Below are 25,309 nucleotides of genomic sequence, written 5' to 3'. Positions count from 1 at the left end.
AGAATCCTATTAATCCCGTCCACACACACACATCACAAGGCAAACAAACACTTGGTGCCTCTTGTGTCCTGTGTTTTGATGTTGTGATGGTCGTTGAGCCACGGATTGAACGACGGCGGGCAATGAAATGTACTATATATAATGTTAATGATCCAGGTATGATGCACATTTGAATGTAATATGTGGCGTGACCCTGTGGAGTCCAATACGTGCTCAGCTGGTGTGCGGGTTCATAGTGATCCATCCTGACAGAGAGCTGAATGAATCAAGGAGCTTTAAAGACTCTGCAGGTCCCGCTGGAACTCCACCATCCATGTTTAATGAGCGGCTGGCCTCAGCCCTCTTTCCTCACACACACACACCACAACGCCATCTCAACATGGTCTTATTACTGCAGGAATTATTCTGTCTGCTCAGGTGTGGCTTCAATGGAAACACTGATGAAAGAACAAGCTGCCCTGGATTCCCTTTGCTTGGTTTTGTGGTGTATGTGAGACATTACAAAAAATTCCAATTAGAATAATATAGTAATGGTATGCAACTTATCCTTCTTTTTTTATGAATTTCTATTAAACGTGGCAAATAAATAGTAAAATGATTATTGTTGTTGTTGAGAATGAAGTAACTATGAATAATAACTATTATTTAAAGATGAAATTATATATGTTGTGGATCTACATTTAAATATTTATTTGTACATGATGTTTCGACATATATTGTTTGTGATTTATATCGTTTTTAGGTTGTCAGCTGTGTTCTCTTCTCTTCTCTCATCACATCCATATTCATGCAGAAAGCTCAGATTTCCCCTGAGAGGCTGCAGCACGCACACCCTGGCTCTGATGAAGATCTGCATCAGCTTCATTAAGCCTGGAGATGTGTAATGGCTGACACCATAAGATACATACGGAAACGTAAAACAAAATGACACCGACGCCCTCCTGAAGAAACACAGCCAGGGTGTTCATGCAAGAAAGGACAAGATGGGAAATGACACCAGCGTCCCCCTGATGAATGTAAATGAAAGTAAACTATCAGAGAAAACATGACAATCAATGTAAATATGAGTTAACATTACAGGGATACAACAGAACATATATATATATATACAAATGAGGGTTCTCCAAACTTGTAGATTGAGTGTTGATCGTGTTTCATGTTTTGTAAAAATGTTGTTTTACACATTTTTCCACCTGATTATGAATTGATTTATTGTAAGGATACATTACCAGTCCAGATTAGTACTTCATCAATACTGTAGATCAATGAAGATGACCAAATATGATACAAACCTGAATTTATAATATAATGACATCAATATGAACTCTGTGTTGAGCTCACAGGCTGCAGACGTGTGACCGGTACATGATGGGGATGTTCTTACTTCACATCACCAAAATAAACACCTCTGGCCTTTCATGTGGTTTTATTTCCTCCACTTTATTCCTGTCTGAGCTTCTCCACTGTATCCACTGTATCTCCTCCATCTCTTCCTCTTTTTCACCCTCTTCCTCCTTCTCCCCCCTTCCTCCCCCCTCCTGGCCTTTCTCCTCATCCTTCTCCTCTCGATCAATACAAACTGAGTGCAGACATGTGGCAGCTCAGGGACTCTCCCTCATTAATAATAAATAACCTCCAAATCCCTGTGTGTGCGTGTGTGTGCGTGCGTTTGTGTGTGTGAGACAGAGAGGGGGAGAGAGAGAGGGAGAGCGAGCACAAGTCCATTTCAAAATAAAAGCACACACTTCATTTCAAACATTAGCCATTTTATTTATTATTCTTTATCATTTTTGCAATCTGTTTTTTTAAATATCTCATTTGCCTATAATCTGTAAAGTATCAGTCTGGTGTTAAAACTTTTTGGGATAGAGTATCTATAATAGAGCTTTTATTTATTATTTCTCTGAAGACCCTTTCATATACATATTCTCTTCTTTAGACTATTTAGAATAATTTCATTTTTTAAAACTCTTCATTATGCAACACCCCCATAAACAAAGAGACCAAACACAAACAAACAAACAAACAGAAGTACACGTTTCATCAGAAGGCAGTGGAAATGTGGCCTGTGCCTCAGGAACTAAACATCATCTCCTCTGGTCCATTGACTGTATTCATGTAGTTTACGATGCTACTGTTCTGTTGGGACTGAGCGTTTTAATCTAACATACAGACCTAAAATATGACTTGAGGGTTGTCTAAGTATGAATTACAGCTTCATGGAAACAGGGGGAGGGAGTTGGCGGACTCTGCATGGCGCTGTTTCTGATGTGCCAGTCTAGCGCCCCAAAGACAGCCAGGCCAAAGTTTTGCCACAGTGGTTTAGTGAGCTCAGAGCTAATGTGAAAGGGCAAAATAGCTGTAGAATCAAATCTCTCAGGATGAGGAACATCCAAATCCATAGTCAGCACAGTCAGGCCCCTCTGCGCCTCACATTTAGCTAAACTGGGGATTTGGAGAGCATCTGTTCTCTGCGGGTCACAAGTGTGCTGTGTTTAGCATTAGCACTCAGCTCACTAAACCGATCTGCTTTTGTAACTTTGACGTTGGCTCTTGCTTCACAAAACGTTTAAGGAGTACGAATGAAAGTTTGGTCCACAACAGCACATCAGAAAAGGCGCCCTCTAGAGTCTGTTCGGTGCTGGGGAATGTGCTTAATGCAACAGTCATATCACTCTTCAGCCACGGATTGATTGTTTTTTTTAGCTACACTGGCCGCAAAGTCACATCTTCATATTGCTGTCGTCGTTTCAAAATATGTTGTTTTTTTTTCGTTCAGTAGTTTCATCCACATTCACAGATTCACACAGCTGGATTTTTAAAACAAAATTCTGCTGAGCAGGTCAGGAAAAAAAATCAGCCACCGATCTGAAATACTAACAAGTTTCTGATGTGATATAAACTGACTGAAGACTCTGAAGACTGTTTTTAAGTTCTCATGGGTTTTCAGGCAATGAGCACGATATCTGAAGATGCTAACCTGAACCTAACAGGTTTATTTTCTTCAACAATTGAGTGTATGAGTGTTAATAAAATTTTGCTAGCATGTTCACCAACCCGAATGAAATACAGTTGTTACAATGAACCATTAGCTAACCCAAAACAACTGCTTTAAGCTTTATATCATCTTTACTGAGTACTAAATTGCACATATTGCTTACTTAGCTTAGCGTTTAGCTAACTTGTCAAGCTTGAACCATTTCACTTCAGTCAAATTATTACATCATACGGCCAAAAAGGGTGTAAAGTTTACAATGTTCCTGCCCGCATGATGTAATTAGTCAACAACAGATTTTGTGCTCATTGCCTGTTTGAACTGATGGCGTGCAGATTAATAATGTCTAAAATCAGTCTAAACTGTTCTTTCCATGTAAAGTAGTGTGAACACTCTGCTACATCCCTGCCCCTCAGTGGGAACAAAAGGCTGCGGTCACACCAGAAACTAGCACATCTCTTCACCTAGCGGTCTATGCTAGCTAGGTTGGCTGTAAGTTTGCCAGCTCGTTCATTCAAAAACCACAACTGCTGCTGTCTCTAGAGTTAGAAAACAAATGTAAAGTATATTTGAAGCTATCATTCGGGACAAGTTTGGTGAACTTTGACACAAGAATTTTACAGCAAACTGTCATATGTGGGCATGTGGTGATTTCTAGTCCGTCATGTTGTTTGGTTGTTTGGTCTAGTAGATAGTGGAACTGTGTGAATCTTAAATGTACTAATGTACCTTTGCTAATAGGCAAACTAGCATGCTAGCAGGCTATCTTGATGCCTGACATCCTCCACTACATGACACTGAGGGATGTCTCTGTCTTAGCCTGTCAAAGTTCACCAAGTTTTGGACTCCACCCGTTGACAAATCCACAAATGGTGACTATTCAAATGAAAGAAAGTGAATTTGGTGTGACATGCTGCTCTGATAAAAGCTGGTGTGACCGTGGCCTAAGCACAACAAACAGCCAGTTAGAATACAAATATTACATCACCACAAAGCATTCAATCTATCAAACCTACCAGGCTCAACAGAGTCAACTTGGCGCAGTAAAAAAGGATTTCTGTCCCAGGCCGGAGTCGAGGCCTGTGCCTGGCTTATTGATTGCGTGGAGTTGGACTCTGCCTGGTGTTACATACGTATATATACCTTAGGCTTTATGGGAACCCTAATATATAGCCTGATACTGTGTCAGCATCCAGCAGTCACATGGTGCTGTCTAGGCCTAGCCTACTAAACATCAATAATTCATGGTTGACTTTAATACTGTGTAATTCCACGATTGTAAGCGGGTGAGGATCCATCAAATTTTCATCATGTCCATCATTTCAGCTCAACAGCATGTTGAATATTTCATGTTATCGACCTGCAGGTCAGGCCAGCGTGTGATTGGATGAGTGCTGCGGCGCCAGAGGGCGGCCTCTCGGAGAATGGCCTCTCGGAGGACGGGCCTGCTGGAGGACGGCCTGCCGGAGGACAGCCTGCCCATATCCCATGATGGCAAACAAGGTGGACGTAGAGTCATGTAGAAAAATCCATTTTGGGTGTAGTTTTGTCATTTTGTGGTGATGATTTCAGACTCAGTTGTTTGTTTTGAAGTCGTATTTTCAGCATCGAAGAATAGCTATCTTTCTTTTTCTATTTTTATTTTTATTCATGGGCTTTTCCTTTTTTTCTTCTTTTGGCTTGGTGCTTTAATTTTTGCCCATTTCCTTGTTTTTGTTAAAATGCCAGCCAAGTCAGTATGGTGGGCAGTGTGCTGAGGAACACGGTGAGGCTCCTGGCATCAGCCAATCTGGGGGCCTCGTTGCTGCCGCCACACAGTTCAAACAAACTCCCACGGAAATCCAAGTTGCGTGACTCCTTTTTCAGTTTCTCCCAGAGGTCCGTTGCCCCCTCCTGGCAGTCGGCCAGCGCGGTGGTGGCACAGGAGTGGAAGTTATCCCAGTAACTGGCAGGAGAAAAGACAGCGGGCATTAGAACTGCAGCAAGAGCCTGAAAGCAGCACATCATCTATTCAGGAGGCCAAGCCAAGAGTGGAAACCATCCCAGTCTGGCAGAGGAGGAAACACAAGTGAGCAGCTTACCAACACACAGCCTGGGAAAATGAGGCCGTTTACAAAAGCAATCACTAACCCCGTTCAGCTGCTTGGAGAAATGAACAAAACTTTGGCTTCAAATGAAAATGGAAATATGGAATCCAGTCCAGGAGTCATCTTTCACTTTTAATTACGAAACTCTTTGGGGAAATCCTTCATGAGAGGAACGCCTAGACTTAGAAAATTACATGAGTGGAGGTCAATCCCATACTATAGTACAGCTACCACCCAACACACACACACACACACCACCACCAATTTCACCAACATTAGTCCTCTCGCCTGTCTACCCTCTTCTTGTCCTCTGTATCCCACCTTTCCTGACCCTTCCTCCCCTTATCCCTGTTCCCTTCCTTCTCTCCCCTCTTCTCTTTTCCTCTCTTTTCTCTTTCCCTCTATTCTTCACCTCCAGTCATCTTTATTATTCTTCCTCCCCCTCTTTCCCCTCTGTCTTTCCTCCCTCATGACTGTGCTGCATTCATATTTTATTCATGCAGGACTCCATTGACATCCTTTCTCACTTTTAATCTCTTTTTTCATATTTTTTCTCCTCCATCGTCCTCATTCTTCTCATTATCTATTCATTTTTTCGGACTGTATTTGTTCTTCCTTTTTGTCCTCTTTTTCCATTCCTCCTTTGCTCTTTTCCCTCTTTGCTCTCACTTAATGTAAAGGACACACACATACACACACATACACACACACATACACACATCTAATCCAATCTTCCAATCTGCTCTTATTGATGTTGACCTCCTGAACCCATTCGTGTAGATGGTATATCTCTGAGCAATTTACGTGTTCATTTGTGTGTGTGTGTGTGTGTGTGTGTGTGTGTGTGTGTGTGTGTGTGTGCGCGTGCGCGTGCACGGAGAGGCATATTAACGCGCCCCCCCTGCCACGCCTTAACACTGCTGTGATGGAGCTGTCGCTGAATTAAAAAGTCTTTGTGTGTGTGTGTGTGTGTGTGTGTGTGTGTGTGTGTGTGTGTGTGTGTGTGTGTGTGTGTGTGTGTGGAGGGGTGTCTTGCTGCAGTGTGCCATCTGGTGCCCACCCGGTCTGGGTGGTGGGAAGACGGGTGAGTGTGGGGGGAGTTAAAGGGTGGGGCAGCTGGAGAGCATCCCCCCACTTTACACATCATTTCTCATCCCTGCAGGAGTTTATTGCTCAATCACACATATTATTATTTGCTGCAAGTTCTCTACAGTCACAGAGCCTCAGTTGATGTGCAATGAAGTCATGACATTCTGTTTGTACATAGAGAAAACGGAATAGATTAATAAATAAATAAGATAATAAAATACAATCATACATAAATAAATAAAAAAATTATAAAATAAATAATACAATCTATGAAACAATATACAATAAATGTTATACAATAAATAATCAAATTAATATAAAATGTAATCGTGAAAAGGACTTGAAACCACAGGATCACAATAAATATGAGGTCTGATTGATAAGTTCTGAGCCTATGACAGAGTTCGAGTGACGTAGATCTGTTAAGATGGGGAAACCCTCAGGAAAGCTTTAGGAAAGGATATTATCGTTCCAATAGAAAACTCCACTCTGTGTGTGTGTGTGTGAGTGTGTGTGTGTGTGTTTCTGTGTTGTAGACTTACGAGCAGATCTTGTGCAGGTTCTCCCTGTCATCCAGGTCCTGGGGGTAGTTGGCCATGTTCTCCCCCAACTGAAGCAGACAGTCTGAGAAACCTTTGAACACGGCGTCACATTGACCTGCACTGACAAGCACCGTCTGTAAGAGAGAGACTGGGGACAGGAAGGAGGGAGGGAAGGATGAGAGGAAAGAAAGAATGAAAGACGCAGATGGTCAAGTTTGGGACAGTTAAGGAATGAAATGGGACGAAGAATGAGAGGGTAGGAAGGATAGAAGGAATGAAGGATGAAAGATAGGAGAGATAGGAAGCAGGAATGGAAGGATGGAGAATGACAGGGCAAGTGAGTATCAGAGAGAAAACCAAGGGTGGAAAATTCACATTAACACGATGAACATTTGAACATATTCCCTATTTTACAATGTCAAAGAGTCAAACATGTTTGGACATCCGATCAGTTTGACCTAAACCTCATGGCTCCACTCACATTCAGTGGAGTGTGCCAGTTACTTTTGGAGACGTATTGCTGACAGACGTGAAAACACCACATCACTGTAGGGGGTTACACAAACATAGGAAGCTGCCTGAGGAGATAAGCATCCCTCCTGTTTGACTCTACCCACTCAAATGTCCCACGGGCTCTCAAGGCAGGGGCGGGGAGCCAGGCCTTTTACCTTGACCCTCTTGTATAGGGATAGACCTGAGCTGTCACTACAGCACAGGCTCTCATCCTGTTTACTCAGGATGTGAGCTGTGTGGCAAAGCTCCCTAAGCACAAGCATCCAGAGCAGATTCTCCCATGTGATGCAGCAGAGTAACTGTACTGTTACTTTTGTCAGGTGCAGTTCTCCTGGAAGAACAGCGCCCTCTGTCCATGTAGTGCTGCAGTGATCCCGTGAACGGGCCTCTCAGCAGCACGGCTGAGGGGAAATGCTGTCCGATCATTCCCAGGCCATTATGGGACTAATACAACGCAGAAAAGGATTTCTTGGTGAGTAGCATCACATTTCATCTTCTGACTCATCACTTCCTTTTCTCAGACTTTGGACTAAAACATTTCTCTCCTGCCTAGAACATTATGGCCGAATTAACGGCAACACCAACACTCTGATCTGTACCTGGATATGTTGTCTTGTCTGTGTAAATATAATCCCTACACCTGGGACACATTCATGAGATTACATCCCGACATGACCCATGAGCCTGAACGCTGCTTTAACCTCCTGTGAATCAGGAACTGTGATTTGGTATAATCTGTAATCTGGACACTGATATCTCACTTTACACACAAGATGTCACATTGTACAAGCAAGATATTATTGCTCAGGATATCTTGTGTGAGTGTGTGTGTGTGTGTGTGTGTGTGTGTGTGTGTGTGTCAATCACCTCCTCAATGCATTTAAATACATAAAACTAAACTCTCAAATTGCCAAGTCTGACACGCCTCCACCGCCCATCACCCAGTCACACACGCCTCTTTACATGACCTCTGTGAACTCAATTTGGAGCCTCTGTAGTGTGTCTGTGTGTGTGTGAGTGTGTGTCTGTGTGTGTGTGCCCATGGTTGGTTAAGCAGGGAATCAGGCTGATTGATTAGTTTGGATAATAACACGCTGGTCGTCCGGTTCCGCTCAATCAAACCATGAACTAATCCAGCATGACGTGTAAGACAAGACACGCGTGTTAAGAGAACAAGAGAGAGCGAGAGACGGAGAGAGAGATTACCATTACATCATCGTAGTATTTCTATTTTGAGGAATATTCCTCAGGATTTATAAACAGTAGTATCAAATATTCAATTCATTTTTCTGTTGTGTTTAAGTGGTGATTCTTTGTGTGTGTGTGTGTGTGTGTGTGTGTGTGTGTGCGTGCGTGTGTGTGTGTGTGTGTGTGTGTGTGTGTTTGTGTGTGTGTGTGGTGGAGCTCAGTAGGTTAAATAAGTAGGTGATCTTATGGAGGATCTTAATCATGTTTTATCACATATATATGATTCCCTACTGTTCATATAATATTCATATAGCCATCAAATATATATGTACAGTCTAATACATAAATATATATATACATTATATTTTATGATGTTTTTATGATGTAATATAATAACATTATGCAAAGATTTAGAATTAATAATTAATTGTCCTATATAATTCTGATTATTTCCATAGTATTCCAAATGACCTAAATGTGTTTTAGCCCCCAGGTAAAAATCCTGTAATATTCCCTGGGGGGTGTATACTGTCTTGGGTACTTCCAGCTCATTTATAATGATTATGTATTTACTGACTACATATTGATAATATTAAAAGACAAAATACTGTATTATAAAATACAAAACATTATATCATACTCATGGATATGATAGCAATACATTAAACCTTATTATAGTCCTATATTGTATATCTTTATTCATTTGAACACCAAGTGCGTTGAGATAGCTTTATTGTGATTTGATGCCATAGTTGAATTGAATTGAATATTGTCTTTATAGTCAAATCTATGTTATGTTGCGTTTGTGTATCACACCTACATGTTGCGTAATCCTGCTCCTGCTCCTTTTGCCTGCTTGTTTTGATTCCATATATTCCTATAATGCTACAGTCATGTTTTTATATGTATACTGTGTTTATATGGTGCTGGTATCCTTTCATTTTAATCTACGGTTCAAATCAATGATCATCTCTCTCTCTCTGTCTCTCTCTCTCTCTCTTAGTATGAAGGCATTACATCATCTCTCATAACAGGTGCCATCCCTGCATCTTCTCTCTCTCTCTCCCTCCCTTCCTCTCTCTCTCATGTATGAATGAATAGTCAATGAGCGCAGCCGCATTCTGTTTCCCTTTTGCCTCACATCCTCAGGAAGTCAGTTCATTCAGTTATTAACATCCCAAAAATAGTTTTTTTGTATTTTCCAATTTTCACTTTGAGCCGCTTTAATTATCCACGACATCGATTACTACGATAAATTATTAGGTTTTATCTTGTTAATGTAATTGTCGATGAGTAACACCACAGCAGCAGAAATTTAACATAAATAAATCGATCAGTAATTTAATGGAGATAATATCGTGAATATAAATCAATCTTACAGTTTGAAGCTTTTTGTGAATGTAATTGTTAATGGATTCTGATGTATCGTCTCTTTTTGACGCAAAGACCCTCCTGGTACATGTCAGTGTATCTGAATCTCTTGTCTGGACTGTAGTTGTAGTTGTAATACATGACGTCACCTTTTCTAAGCTACAGACCCGCGATTTGTTTTTTTATCTATTTACTCGCGCTTCTTATTTTTTTTGTTTTTTATGAAATTACATGTCGTTTTCCCCTCTTTTTGTTACTATTTAATTCTCGCAGTTTGTTCGTTGCGTTAAATGTGTCTTTCACTTCCCCGCGCGCCCTCATTCACCTCAGCTCCACGCACACATGTGGCGCGCGCGCACACTGTTGCCTGCACCGCATCAGGCGCCAAAAGCAGCGTGTTGGAGATTACACTCACACACAGACACACAGAGACACACCCACCACCACACACGAGCGCGCGCATGTACATAAAGAAAAAAATACAACCAATCCACGACGATACAATAAACAAACACATTAACTATTTTCATCTTTTACAATATTATTATTCAATACAGCAGAAATCCGATGAATAATACAGCAAAATACATTAAAACGAATCGTTCAAATGCAGTAAATTCATTTTCACACCATTTCGATGTGTCCTTGTGTTTTTAATGAGGCTTCAGCTGTCACGACAAACCGCAGCTTAACGAAATGACCACGCAGAGCAACGGAGAGTAAAATATTCAACCGCACCGTACGAAGAAATGAGCGTAAGTGCGTCTTAACCTTTGAAATCAAACCCAGCGTATAGATCTCAAGCGGCAGAATTTAGGAGAATTAAAGAACAATTCATCGATTTTAATTCGATTTGCTCGATCATAATCATTCTTCTCTGTGACATAATGTCTTCGCTATGGATTATATTGTATTTATTTAAAATTGTTTTTCGTGGTGTTGCTGCTCGAAAATTGCAAATAAGCATCACGAACACAAAAGAGCAATTTTCCCTCCATACTTTTCATACATTTCATCATTTATGTCTTTTCTGTCTCGACCCCCCCCCCCCCCCCCTCTCTCTCTCTCCAACAATAGCAGCACGGAGGATCCTGCGTCGTGAATAATTCAGCATCTCTCTGCTACCAGCCAATGCATACACGCACACACACAGAGACACACACACCACACACACGAACACATCCCCCCCTTTCACAGTGTCGTTATGCAATGAACGCAACAGCACACACACACACCTGCACGCTCTCTCTCATTTGTGACATGTTTGTTCCTATGCGTCTGTGCATCGTCAGTGTTCCCCAGAGGATGAACCAACGTGTCACGTTGCGCTTTCTTGTTAATCCGCGTGTGTATAAGTTTTTGGTTATATTTCGGGGTGTGTCGGTGTGTGTGTGTGTGCGTGTGTTTTCCTGCGGCGGTGCACGCGGCGGTGACGGTGGGTTAGGGGGGATCTGCAAAACGTCCGAAGAAGAGAAAACGGATCTGACTTTTGTTTTGTTTTTTCCGTTTTACTTTTTACTTTTATAGGGAATCCGCATCCCAGCACACACGGGATTTTTGTTCCTCCTCAGCCCAGAAGGAAAATATCACAGCAAAATCTCCAACGTCAAAATTTCAATCAATTAATCTTATGTTATTTGTATAAACTGTAACATTAAATATTTGTTGGAAAATCCCCCCCCCAAAAAATGCAGCAAACGTCTCCCCCAAATTGGGACGAACGGAGGTTCAAGTGGGTGTGGGTGGGGGTGGGGGCATTCCCCTTGTTAACGCGCACACACTCACACGCATGTACACACACGCGCCACACACACGACACACACACACACACGGTCCAGGAGGTGAAGTGTCGCTGAGTGTAAACCAGCCCGCACACGTTCACGTGGCGGCACGCGCGGTCAACACGTACAAATAAGGTTCTTAAACTTTTAGAAGTACCTAAATAAAATACATATTTAACGGAAACGTACTTTATAAGGATTCATTCCTCAATATAAATCAAGAATCACGATAACAATTAGGAGGCCTACAATTTCTTCCAACACATAAATTCAAATTGAAGACATTCTTAAAAACTTAATATAGAGATGTGTACTATTTAAATCAAAGCAAAAGGCGCGAGCGTATACTAGCTGGTGAGCGTGTGGTGGTGGTGGGAGAGCGCGCGGCGGTGTGATCATAGCTCACCTATGTGTAAAGCCAGAAAGAGTGAGACGCATTTGGAGGACCAGGTCACTCCCATCCTCCGCTCCTCCTCACACCAGGGACACATGCAGAGAAACACGCCGCTACATCCGCCGCTCAGCCGCGCTCCTCTCCGTCTGAGGCTGTGTGTTTGCTCCGCTCCGCCTGTCTGTCTGTGAGTGTGTGAGAGAGTGTGTGTGAGAGTGTGTGTGTCCTCCTCTGCTCCTCTCTCTCTCGCTCACTCTCTCTCTCTTACTCTCTCGCTCCTGCGTCTTTTACGTCTGGGCCGGAAAAAAGAGAGAAAGAGAAAGAAAAAGAGAAAAAAGAGAGGAGGGGCTTCCTCTCTCTCTCTCTCTCTCTCTCTCTCTCTCCCTTGTAATTCATAATGTCTTTATCAATGTGTCCGCACCGTTTCTACACATTTATTGAGTAGATTTATGACTTTATTATATAATTCATGTATTTTCTATCCTTGAATAATGATGAAGACGTATAAAGAAATAATGAGAAAAGGAAAAATTAACAAGGAAAGGAAGGAAGAAAAGAAATAAAGATGCAAAAAAGAATTAAAAGGAGAGAAATGAGGAGAAAAATAAAAAAAGGAATTTGTAAAAATTAATAATAATTGTAAGATATCATGCTTATTGATTGTGATTGATTGATTGTTATTGTAACTGTAAATTTGGATTTTTTTTATTATCCGTTACGTTTTATCTCTGTCCTAAACTAAAAGAAACGTATTTATAGGAAATATACATGTTATTTAATTTGTTAGTTACTTATTATTTTTCATGGCTAAACAATTTATCAAACTGACATCAGAATAATTGTACACATCTTTTGTATATAAAAATCTGATCATAAATAATTCGAAGAGGAATAAGATCAAATGAACGTGTAGGGAGTGAGACCAATTGAAAGTGTACGTCATTTAGGAAACTATAGGAATATTATAGGAATATTAGCAGCATACAAAGGAGATCAAATACAATGAGGCCACTCGATCAGATTAGACACTCACTAAACCCACTATCCTTTAGGAACCATATTTCTGTGACTGTAGACAGATACACACCCAACACGAGCAGTGATGGACCAGTCTGGGGACAATGTACAAGGAAACATCATCTCTGACGGTTATCAGAAACACACACTGCAAAACCCCAGAACACGTGTGTGTGTGTGTGTGTGTGTGTGCGTGTGTGTGTGTGTGTGTGTGTGTTGCTGAATGGGGAGATCTCGTCTTCTCTTCCCTGCTGACGTCAGCAAAATCTGAAACAAACCAACCCCTCTCCCCCCCCTCTCTCTCTCTTCTCTCTCTCTCACTCTCTCAGATGTTTCCCTGAGGCGATGCAGTGCTGCAGTAGGAGAATCCACACTCACGCACACACACATGCACGCGTGCACACACACACACATGCACACACACTCACACACGCACGAATACACGCAATGCAACTGGGTGCCCCAATAGTTTTAAGACATCTTGACAAAGAAATTCAAAAACCAAGTGTATGTGTGTGTGCGCGCGTGCGCGTGCGCGCGCGTGTGTTTCTCTCTGTGTTTGACCTTCCCTCTGTCTCTCCCCTGCTCTCATCCAATCAGAGAGGAATCCACATTCACATTTTCTCACCTCGTGCCCCAATTACGGATCCTCTCCACGCGGCTTTGATCCATTGCTGATCTCTAGTGGTGAGCAGCAGGAAGTGCAGTAACCGGCGGGACGTCGGAACTCCTCTCCGGCAGCGGTGACGTATACATGTCACAAACACAACATGACGAAAACTTTGATTGCATTGTTTTTTATATTGTAAAATCAATATAAATCCATAATAACAGGATTACTTTATTTTCTTGAACTTTTTTAAACTTATACTATCAATATTGATCATTACTGACATGTAATTCTGTCATTTCCATTTAGAAGCACTTTTAAAACTGTAATTTCCCCAGATTTTTTTATACTTCCTTCCTTCCAAGTACAAGATTGTGAAATATTCATTTGAGTTTGACCCAAATGTTTGGTTTGAATATGATTATACTGATTTTTAGAGATGGCCGTGTGCTGTGTGGAGTCGGTGTGAGGATGAAGGCACATCGCTGCCAAATCCCGCTGGATTAAAGAACATTCCTGTTGGTTTGTATTAGAAACGTGTTAATAATAACCTCACTGCAAAACCACATTATTCTCACGAGATTTTACACAATCAGACTGTGAGGTTTGAGAATCATGTGTGTGCGCGTGCGTGTCTGCAGACTGCAGCATCAACTGGAGCAGTAATTCAAGTTTGTTTCTTAAAATCAGAGTCGCCATCTAGTGGCAAAAAAGAAAAACATACCGTGATTAATGTATATAATTGTGTTGTCTTTGAGAAAGAAAGAAAGAAAGAAAGAAAGAAAGAAAGAAAGAAAGAAAGAAAGAAAGAAAGAAAGAAAGAAAGAAAGAAAGAAAGAAGTAGTAAAAAGTAGTATAAAAAGTAGTAAGTAGAATATTGTTGAGTCAATACAGTAGTGCAGTAAATGTAGTTAGTTAGTTTCAGTTGTGTAAATGTAACTCAAAAAGTGGGTCGCAAGTGGGTCGCGGGCCTGAAAAAAGTTAAGAAAAAATAAATAAACGGAGTGTCGTCTATCCATACTCCTTAGGGGGCGATAGTGCCCTGTAATGCGAGTTGACACCCGCCATTTAACACCATAGAAGAAGATCCGCAAAGTTTGATTACATATGCTAATTAGCATGTACGACGCAGACTATTTGAGATATGGATTTACTTTCATTGAGGATAAAGGAGGAGGAGTTGTCCTGTGGCCGCACGCTGAAAAACAAATGGCCGGAGGTAAGCCTCTCCCAGTTCAGGTGCAGCACTGTAATGAGAGAGTATCCTGCCCATTCAACACTACCTATCTCTGCGAGTGTGTCGTCTCCGCTCTAGTTCAGCAGAAGACAAATCACAGAAACAGACTGGACATTGAGCATGACCTCAGAGTTCCTTTGTCTACTATAACTCCAGACTTTGAGACTCTTGTCAGGAGCAAAAAACATGCCCAGTTCTCCCATTAATCCCACCAAACTCCCCAAAAAATAGTATTTACCTACTGATATGGTAATCAAGAGAAAAGTTAATTTTGTATACTTGAATCCTTTTTTATTGCACTTTTTGTTTCATTGATTTTGATTACATTTATTTCCATTGTTCCATTTTTTTTAAATACTTCTCAGTAGCTGGAATTTTTTATTTCACGTGTTTTACATGAAAACACCAACTGAGTCTGTTAAAAATGGCAGATACTGAAATGTTCTGATTGTTATGTCTGCATTATGACTAATGCTTGAATAAGTGAATAGTTTTGATAGGACATTGTTAGTTATAAATTCAATCAAGTGGGTACTCATCTAAAGCTATATAGTCTTTGAAACTACTTAGTAAGTTGGACTTTATTGGATTTGTGTGCATAAATGAAAGCACTGTTGAGTCAAAAAAGTTACCGAAGTGAAGAGTTTTGATTTTAATTCAAATGCAGGGTTAGGGTTCATCATGAAACGTTTTTTGTGTTGGCATCCTGTAATGTTCTATTCTACTATCTCAGGTTCAAACTGCACTGTTTTTTCATTCAATAAATTTGAGAAGTTTTGACAATTTTCCTCGTTTTGGGTCACGGCTTGTCATTGAGGGCTGATGGTGGCTCCCGAAGCCTGACCAGTTGAGAACCACTGCTTTAAAGAAATGTATAATAGCATCCTGTGTTGGGATTGAGAACATGAAGGTTTGAGCTCATGTTGTAAATAAAGTAGAGAAGGAGAAGTAGAGAACAAGAAGAAGAGCAGCGTTGAGGTCACCTGACTCCAGGGTTAAATTGTCATGTCATGTCATCATAACTGGCTGAGCTTTGTTTGTTGATTCTCACCCTTTTAACATGTGTAACATATTCATGTTCTCATTGTTTTGTTTGTTTTTCTTTTCTTTTTCTTTTCCCCTCTCTTCCCAAAACAGTCAAACAGCCAAAATGTCACATAACTGAATGCTCATGGTCCATATTCCTCCTCTCTCCTCTACTTCTCTGCCCTTTGTTTATGTCTTGCCCCATTACATCCAGTGTCGTCCTTTTGTCTTCCGTCTTGTTTTCATAGTTCATCCTCTCAGTCCTCCCTTAACCTTATTCACGCTGCCATCTTGTCCTATATCTTCTCAGTTCTTAATCTTTTTCCTCTCATGCCTTTTCTATTCTATTCTATTCTGCCTCTGTTGCTGAAATCAGAACAGACCAGAGGAAGCGGTGAGTAAACAGGAAGTCAGACAGCCGTAATCTGACCGATCAGCAGCAGTATGTCAGGACGACCTCACAGACAGAGGGTCAAGGTCAGCAGAACTTCCTATAAGGGAAACAGCTTTCCATGACAAACATTAAATCAGATTTCAACACCTTGGTGAATAAAAGTGCTGCAAATGAAACCTCCTCACAATAATGAGACGCTGTTGGATAGAAGAGATGAGACACTGTGCAATACCACAAGATTTGATTTGATGTTAGACAACATGAGATAATGTGACGAGACGAGAGGAGACAATGTGATGCAACAAAAGATGGGATAAGATAAGGTGAGACAAGATGGATACATGAGAGAGCGCCATGGCTCAGGATGGTGGAGGGGCCTAGGACTTAAAATGTAGTTAGTTCGATTCCAGGCTCCTTATAAAGAGTTATACAAATATAAAGTGTTGTAAAGCAAGCAATGAACCTCTAAGAATGAATAGCTGATTGATGAGAGGCCAAACATTATATCTGATTTCAACACCTTGGTGGACAAAAGTGACACGCTGAGATGAGACAAGATAAAAATGATGCCAAGCTATGTTAGGCTGACAACTTATCAATCAACCCTGGTCAATTGCTGTGTGTACTGACCAAAACAATATCCTGCATTTAAGGAGATGTTTGGATTAGGTCAGAGGTCACCGTGATCAAATCAGCAAACTAACAGGAAAGTGTTTGGGTCAAGGTCACCTTCACTCTGTCACACACACGCACACACAGTTTATCGTCTTTTATTCCTCTTTTTTACGGTTTGCCTAAAACTGTCAGGCTGCCTGCATCAACTCATTGTTTAATTGATGTAACTGACTGAATTCAGCATCAGCAGCAAAATATCTGAATACCTGTTTTCTTTTAATAAACAAATCTGACAACTGATGTTTTCATCGAACAAAATGAATCCCATCAAATTTACAATTTTATTTTATTTTATTTTATAAGTGAAGATGTGCGTCATTACTGAGATGATGCCCCACCCCTACTTAAGCCCTCTCAGTGTGTGTGTGTGTGTGTGTGTGTGTGTTACATGTGTGTGTGTGGGTAAAAGAGGAAGCTGTGTGTGTATATAAAGTGATGCTGAAGTGGAGCTGATCATCGCCTGCAGTGACAGACGACCTTCACGTCTATCTGAGGTGAGACTCACACATTATGTGTTTATTTACTTGCTATGTTATTAATGAGGAAAGACTAAAATACATGAGCACATATTTAACAAAGTTCATTTTATTATTTATTTTTCTTTTTGCATATCAAGCAAATATGTGAACGTGTTGTGATTCTGTGTGTAATTATACCAACATGTTAAGGTGAGGAATGTATGAACTGGAGCTTTATTTCCTGTATGTTTATTTCACATTTAAAGCATTTTTCCAACATTCAAGAGAGTTTTTGAACAAATGCATACATATTTCTTTCCGCAGCTACCAGTGTGAACTCTGACCTTTGGCCAGCATGTCTCTTCCATACAAACCCTCCCAGGGGCCGATCAGCACGGGCCGCTACCCTCAGCCGGTACTGACACTGTAAAGCCTCACAAACATGATGACGTCATCTCTTTGGTTCTTCAGGTCAAACGTTTTCCCTTGTTTCTTTTTTTCTTGCTTTTTTCCCTCAGATTCCCACCACTAACCTGGTTGAGGATGACGATGTTCCAGAGTTCGAGCCTTTTGAAGATGCAGAGGGCTCTGAGATACAACCCAGAGGACCTGCAAGTGGCTATGGTAAGTGTGTGTGTATGCTTGTGTTTGTGTGTAGGTGTATGAATATGTGTGTTTGTTTGGATTTACACTTATCTCCATTAAGCAAGAGTGACAACAAGGAGACATTTTTGAGAGAGACATCACCTTGATAATCTCTTTTCCTTCTCTCTCCCTCTCTCTCTCCCTCTCTCTCTCTCTCTCTCTCTGCCTCTCCCTCTCCCTCTCAGCGGAGTTGTATGTTGTGAGCGTCGACATGCTCCAGCAGACAAACAAACTGAATCATTACACGTCTGACTACGACATCCAGAACCTGGTGATCCGTCGGGGCCTGGAGTTCTTCATCCGTGTCACTTTCAATCGCGAGCTGACCCAAACTGACGACTACCAGCTGGAGTTCATGATTGGTCAGTTTAAATTCACACCTCAGACCTCCAAGACTGTTCTAAGTTGGATCTTGGCTTGTAACTTGAAGTCACAGTCAGTAACTTGATGTCAGCAAAACATCATAATCCATTTTTCTTTGCTTTTACCTCAGGTGATTGGTTTGATGATGATTGCCTCTTGAAAAATGTATACGGGGGGGCGGAGCCTCTATCAAAGCGTGTGCTCAGTAGTCACAGTTTGGCCCTCTTGAGACACTTAAATCTGTCGTAATTAACAAATTAGCTGATGAAGATATGTCGTTAAGAGTCGCCCACTGAACAATTAGACAACTGTCAGTTCATTAGGCTACCACACATTCATTTCCCCGCCTAATTAGTACATGCTCACACACAGACACACACACACACACACACACACACACACAGATGGTTACATGAGAAGCTGCACAGACAGATGTTCACAGAGTATTGGCCTTGACTCAGTAAACACTTCTAATAATTAGTCAGAGAAAATATGTAGATGTTACAGTAAATGTACGGTAGCTTCACCACCAACAGTCTAGTTGATGTCATCAGTGGTTGCATTTTGCTTGAACCTGCCTGATGTCGTTTCTATTCAAATAACAACTTTTTTTTTTGAGAAACACCAAAAATATGACTTGCTGATCTGAGCTTCACCAACACTTTTACTTCTTATGTCTCCTCCCTTCTCTGGCCCCTCTTCCTCCTCTTCCTCTCCCCTTCTCCAGGCCAAAACCCGACCGCCAATAAGGGATCCATGGTTGTGGTGACGTTCAACTCCCGGCAGGGCTGCGCCTGGGCCGGGCGGCTGGTGAAGAGCGAGGGCGCGTCTCTGCTCCTGGGCGTCACTCCCACTGCTGAGGCCATCGTGGGGAGGTTCCGCACCTACGTGGCCGTGGTGGCTACAGGGGGGATGCAGCGCACCAAGAGGGACCCCAGCACTGACCTGTACATGCTCTTCAACGCCTGGTGCCCAGGTCAGCCAATCAGCTGCAGCCTCACTTAATGCTCTGAGTTCAAAAGAAAAAAAGCAGATTTAAAATAACTTCTTTCTAATTATATTTCAATATATCAGTATTTAGTGTTTGATGAAACTTGAATGTTTATTACTGGAGTATTTCATTGCAGTGATTCAGTGTGTGTGTGTGTGTCTGTGTGTGTCATTTCAGAGGACTCTGTGTTTCTGCCTGATGAACAGCAGAGGAGTGAGTACATCCTCAATGATTCTGGTGAAATCTACCAGGGGTCACATGAATACGTAACACGTCGCCCCTGGATGTTTGGACAGGTACATACACACGCACACACACATGCATCATCTCTCCACAATCACATAGCTTCACAAAAACATATAGTTATATACAATAAGTGCACATGGAGACATCTTACTACTATAACTTACATTCAATTCAAACATTTTTGCCTTTTGTTGGTGCCTCTCTCTCTCTCTCTCTCTCTCTCTCCCCCTCTCTCTCGCGCTCTAGTTTGAAGCAGGGGTTTTGGAGGCCTGTATTTACATCCTGGATGTATGTCGCATGCCAATCTTCAACCGGGGTGATGTCATCAAGCTAGTCAGGATGGCCTCAGCCCTGGTGAGAATCCGAACTAATCAAACGTTGAATCCGTCATCAAACACTTCTCTGTCTGGATAATAAAGCATAAACTCTGGTTTTGAAACCACTTCTCTAGGTGAACTCTCAGGATGATAACGGTGTGCTGGTGGGGAACTGGAGCGACGATTTCTCCCTGGGCACCCCACCGACACTTTGGACCGGCAGCGTGAAGATCCTGCTGGAGTACGCCAAGACCGGCAACCCCATCTGCTACGCCCAGTGCTGGGTCTTCGCAGGAGTCTTCAACACCTGTATGAACACTTTCTCCTTAAAGTGATACAAGAAGTCACGATTCTTTCATTTATGTCTGAACCTGGCCACTGACATTTCCTTCCGTTCAAATATTCTTCATTTATTGATCTGTCTTCATCTCAACTGCAGTCCTGCGTTGCCTTGGCATCCCGGCCAGGGTCATCACCAACTTTAATTCTGCCCATGACAACACGGGCAACCTGAAGACAGAGCTCATCTTCAGAACTGATGGCACGCCCGACAGACGCAACACCAGGGACTCCATCTGGTTGGTCCAAACACCTGTCACTCATGTCTGTTCCTAGACGGTTAGACCTGTTAGACCTGTTAGACCTGTTAGACCTGGGCTAGAAACCTCAAGTCAAGTTCAATTACAATTCTGAGCCCTTACAATTCTGATAACCCTCTCTCTCTCTCTCTCTCTCTTCCTCCCTCTGTAGGAACTACCACTGCTGGAATGAAATCTTCATCACTCGTCCAGATCTGCCAACCAATCTGTGGGGGTGGCAGGTGGTGGATGCCACACCCCAAGAGACCAGCGATGGTAGGATGGCGTATACAGTATACAGTATATGCAGTATACAGGGAGGCAGAGGAGTGGACAGACAGATGATGAAGGTCTTTCTTTGCAGGCTCTTTCCGCTGTGGCCCCGCCTCTGTTGCTGCCATCAAGGACGGTCTGCTCTGCCACCCATTTGATGCTGGATTCTGTTTTGCCGAGGTACACCAACTTGAAGCTGTTGGCCAAAAAATGTCCATCGGCCATCTATCTGTTGACCCTCATCTGTCCATCCACTCATCCATCTGTCCGTCCAGGTCAACAGCAATGTGATCTTCCTGAAGCGGGACAGATACGGCACCATGACTCCATTTAGAGTAGACAAGCTCCATGTTGGAAAGCTCCTCTGCACCAAGGCTGTGGGCAGCAACCAACGCATTGACATCACACACGAGTACAAGCACCAGGAAGGTAACACACACACACGCACAAAAAAAGGATGCGTGCGCACACACACACACATGCACAGTGGAATGCATGTATACATTTTAGTTTCTTCTTCTTTAGGATGCTTTGACATTTTGCGAAATTGTCTCTCTCCCTGCCTCTCTCTCTTTCTCTCTCTCTCTCTCTCTCTCTCTCTCTCTGTCCAGGTTCTGCTGAGAATGACAGGACAATGCAGCGGGCAGAGGAATACGGCTGTAGAGGGGACAACCCTGAGATTCCTGATAAACAGCTCAATGTTACTATCATGAGCCACACTGACAAGGTAAGACATCCATACATCCATCTATCCATTCATCTGCAACGTTTTATCCATGTTATCCTTTTTATCCTGTTCATTCATAATCCATCCGTCCCTCCATCTCTCTCTCTCTCCAGGTCCTGTTGGGGCAAGACATTAACCTGGTGCTGGTGTGCCAGAACCTGGGAGATCAAACCATCACCATGCATTCCCACCTGACCGCCTCAGTGGTCTTCTACACCGGAATTTCTTCCGTCGATGTCAAAAATGAGGACTTCACTGTCACCGTGCAGCCCTTCCAGAGTGAGGGATTTTAGAAATTGTTTGTGTTTCTTGATTTTGTCACAGTTATAGTTTAAGAACATGCTGTGTGTGTGTGTGTGTGTGTGTATGCATACAGCTGAGCACGTCTACTTGACGACCAAGGCTGCAGAGTACCTGCCTCACATGGGCAGACAGCTCTGCCTGCACTTTACTGTGACGGGTCAGACTCCAGACCAATCAGTGAGCGTCATGAAGTCCATCAACCTGCAGCCCCCGGCCCTCACCCTCACGGTAAGACCACCCATACTCCTCCACCCATATCAGAAGCATCATACCAGGGTCGACTGATAAATTCTGAGCCTGACACATGTCATATTCTAGTGAAGCACTGTGGTCTTTGGGTAGCGATCTGAGTTCAAGTCTCTTTTATTTAATGGAACCATGTAAAGCTGATTTATGTTGTTAGGCCAATCAAATTAATTCCCAAAGCATTGATTGGTAAGTCGTGACCCACAATGCAACAAGAACGATGTTTGATATACATGTAGGTGTGTTGCACTTTAGCAAGGACAAACGTTTCTGACTAGAAATCAAATGCAGATAAAAGGAGACATTTCTTTATTTATGAGAAAATCTTCAAGGTTCAAAGATGTAGCAAGTTTCTGTTCTGTCAGTTTGCAGCAATGATCGTGTGTGTGTGTTTGTGTGTCTGTGTACAGGTGAGCGGTCAGCCTCAGGTCAGTCAGGAGATGGTTTTGACCGTTTCGTTCACCAACCCCTTCAACTACCCTTTGTACAATGTCTTTCTGGCCATGGAGGGTCCTGGACTCATGAGCTTCAGGACTCACGGCTACAGGTCCACACACACAACTTTATTATATATATTGCTTGCGCGTAAACATAATGATTAATTGTCTCTTTCTCAAATATCTAAGTGTAAGATATTTCATGTGAGTGATGTGTTTGTGTTTCAGTGTCATTGAAGCACTCGCCTCTATCACCTGGCTCGAGACCTTCATCCCCAGACTGCAGGGCACTCGACGTCTCATGGCCGCCATGGTCTGCCACAACCTGCCACAGGTAAGGTCCACACACATCAGGCCATGGTAGCCAAAGTCAGGACCTAAAAGAGATCTGCGGGTGACTTTATGAAACTTCATGATTTTCCGATAATGTATTCCGGAACAAGGTCACTGATGCTAGTCTAGTTTTTTGGGAATGTGTGTGTAGCAATCCTGAGCTATTGGGGTTTCACTTATCAGATCTGTAGTCCTTTGTTTGGACCCTTATGGATCGACGTTGCTATTTCCTCAACAGCACAAAGATGGAAGTTATGCATGACACAAGAAAACCTAAGCATATCTTCTGAGATAAACACATCCGTACTGTTTAGAGACAAGCATCTCTCTCCTACACTCACGTTACTCCCCAGTGTGTGTTTAAAGTCACATCTCATTCTTTCCCTCTGACCTTTCAGGTGGACGGGACCACTGATATTGTCATCCAGCCCTAACTCTTCCTCGGTATGCCTCCACCAATCACCACAGCTTCAGACTGAGTGGGCGGGGCCAAACGTGCTAAATCGCATCTTCTTTTATTGTTTTCCATTTCTTAATCTACAATCGAACTTTTAATCACATAGTTAAACTTGTGCCTATCATATGAAAGGACAGACAGTTTCAGGGGTCAAGGGTCACAATGTCCTGAGAGTATTACATTTATTGAATTTGTGATTTTTTTTTGACACTAGCCAAAGACAGTATAACAAATGCTAAAGGAATGTTTTTAAAAACTAAATTTAAAGTGAAGTGCCTGAATCTTTTAAAAAACCATTCTTCACTTTAAATAGCCGTCAGGAACATTCATAACTTCTGATTTGGGGGTTTAATTTTATATGACATCACTTTTTAACATACAACAAATCAGACTTTTAGTTCCAGAGGAAATGCAATGTATAGGTATGTTTCCATGGACAAAATACTCCAGTAACTGTGACTGCGATCGACCAAAGAATCTGATTTTAAATCAATGAAATGACAGCCAGCAGTGATACAATTGTGGAGAATCATGTGTTGTGTTTAATTATTAACATCCTAATCATCTCTTCTGATGATCTTTTATGATGAAAACTAATATGATTGATCTATTCTAATTTTAATTTCATTGCATTGCATAATAAAAGCAGCATTCATTCATACTCATTATCAAGTTTCATTTTTGTGTAACTTGCATTGTTAATGGAAACCAACTGAACTTATCTGACACATACACAAAGAGAGAAAGATAGAGAGAGAGAGAGAGAGAGGCAGGCAGGCAGGCAGGCCTCTTGCTGTGCCTTTATGTGTTCACCTGTGGAGGTGCACTTCCCCTGTTCAACCACTACAGGGCATTAACAGATCATGTCTAAACCAGAAAAGGGATCTGACAAAATATCTGCTAATGTGACACATGATGGCGCTGTTTAGACAAAACAGTGTGTCTACCTCCAGTAGTGCGTTATCGTGTGTGTGCGTGTGTGCGCGCGCGCGCGTACTTTTTTACATTTCATTACATCAATTGCCTACTACTCATAATAATACATTCATTTAAGTTAAAAGTTAAAAGATGTTATGAATCACAATAATCATTTTTAAATGATGCTAAAAATCAACAATTATAAAAAAAATAAAAATAAATACTATTAAAATGATACCAATCTAATTCAGGAAGATAAGACTGAATTGCATTTATCATCACCATTCAAGTTGTTATTAAAATGTTGAACTTTCAAATTGTTTGTGTGTGAGTGTGTGTGTGAGTGAGTGTGCATGCATTTGTTTGTGTGTCACAGCAGTAACAGGTGAGAGGCCATGGCAACTGTATCTAATGTATCAGCATCACAAAACTGGTCTGGTCAGACACACACACACACACACACACACACACACACACACACACACACACAATACCACTGTTCAGTGGCGCCTCACAGTGGCTGAAATAACAATTAAACAGAAAAAGTATGTATATTCAGACAGAAATAGCAACGCTGAAAATGTAGGAATACACTGAAGGGAATAAGCATGAAAACGGGGAAAGATGGTTCAGGAATCACTGGGTGAAGATCACAAGGCCAAACAGCTGCCAGTTGGTCAGACACAGTCTTTCTGAGCTCAAACAGCTGGGCAAACACTTTGAGAAATCAAAGATTGAACACGGCAGCAAGGTTTTACAAGTAAAAGAAGATGGGAAATAGATAATGGGGGACTGATGAGCAATTGCAAAACCTTCTTTCTGTTTTGAGAAGGAAGAGTCATCCCCTCAGAATTAATTTCAGGACTCTGAATTATTCATAACGAAAAGCAAAGCCGAGGCAAAATGAGAAAATTCTGTAAGGTTAGAAAGAATTGAAAGATGTCGGTAAGTGAAGTATCTCGTTCAGACGCAGACGTCACTCACTCCAATCCATCGCTCATTATACTTGAGTAGTCCAGGGAATGTGAGCAATCAGACCTCACAGTAGTTCCAATACTACAGTTGCTGACTTTTGAATGAGGGTTTTTTTGGGGAGGAAAC

At 41.9% G+C, this 25,309-nt stretch overlaps 2 protein-coding genes across 2 annotated transcripts; one reads left to right on the top strand and one right to left on the bottom strand.

Annotated features, from left to right (window-relative positions):
* Positions 1–1,767: 1,767 nt before the first annotated feature.
* Positions 1,768–12,234, bottom strand: nrn1a (neuritin 1a). The gene is made up of 3 exons (XM_076157943.1): positions 11,973–12,234; positions 6,714–6,861; positions 1,768–4,940 (listed from the first exon to the last, which is right to left on the bottom strand). The coding sequence occupies exons 1-3, from the start codon at positions 12,055–12,057 to the stop codon at positions 4,712–4,714; spliced, it is 462 nt and encodes a 153-aa protein (XP_076014058.1). The 5' UTR covers positions 12,058–12,234; the 3' UTR covers positions 1,768–4,711.
* A 5,495-nt stretch (positions 12,235–17,729) lies between these two features.
* LOC143006978 (coagulation factor XIII A chain-like) lies at positions 17,730–23,832 on the top strand. Its single transcript, XM_076158357.1, has 17 exons — positions 17,730–17,789; positions 17,893–17,998; positions 18,205–18,381; positions 19,110–19,358; positions 19,551–19,669; positions 19,866–19,973; positions 20,071–20,245; positions 20,376–20,514; positions 20,687–20,790; positions 20,879–20,967; positions 21,063–21,216; positions 21,399–21,514; positions 21,628–21,793; positions 21,891–22,045; positions 22,474–22,610; positions 22,729–22,834; positions 23,232–23,832. The coding sequence occupies exons 1-17, from the start codon at positions 17,730–17,732 to the stop codon at positions 23,265–23,267; spliced, it is 2,196 nt and encodes a 731-aa protein (XP_076014472.1). The 3' UTR covers positions 23,268–23,832.
* Positions 23,833–25,309: the final 1,477 nt, after the last annotated feature.

This window comes from Genypterus blacodes, unplaced genomic scaffold (genome assembly GCF_046128005.1).
Source record: "Genypterus blacodes isolate CSIRO-AG114 ecotype Tasmania unplaced genomic scaffold, CSIRO-AGI_Gbla_v1 ptg000076l_1, whole genome shotgun sequence".
Lineage (NCBI taxonomy): Eukaryota > Metazoa > Chordata > Actinopteri > Ophidiiformes > Ophidiidae > Genypterus > Genypterus blacodes.
This window is presented reverse-complemented; position numbering and strand designations above follow the sequence as displayed.

Coding starts and splice junctions, on each gene's coding strand:
- nrn1a (XM_076157943.1), bottom strand. CDS start 12,057: ATGTGTCCCTGGTGTGAGGAGGAGCGGAGGATGGGAGTGACCTGGTCC. Junction 6,862..11,972: donor CTTTCTGGCTTTACACATAG/GTGAGCTATGAT, acceptor TCCTGTCCCCAG/TCTCTCTCTTACAGACGGTG. Junction 4,941..6,713: donor AACCTGCACAAGATCTGCTC/GTAAGTCTACAA, acceptor TTCTCCTGCCAG/TTACTGGGATAACTTCCACT.
- LOC143006978 (XM_076158357.1), top strand. CDS start 17,730: ATGTCTCTTCCATACAAACCCTCCCAGGGGCCGATCAGCACGGGCCGC. Junction 19,974..20,070: donor TCAGGATGGCCTCAGCCCTG/GTGAGAATCCGA, acceptor CCACTTCTCTAG/GTGAACTCTCAGGATGATAA. Junction 22,611..22,728: donor TTCAGGACTCACGGCTACAG/GTCCACACACAC, acceptor TTTGTGTTTCAG/TGTCATTGAAGCACTCGCCT.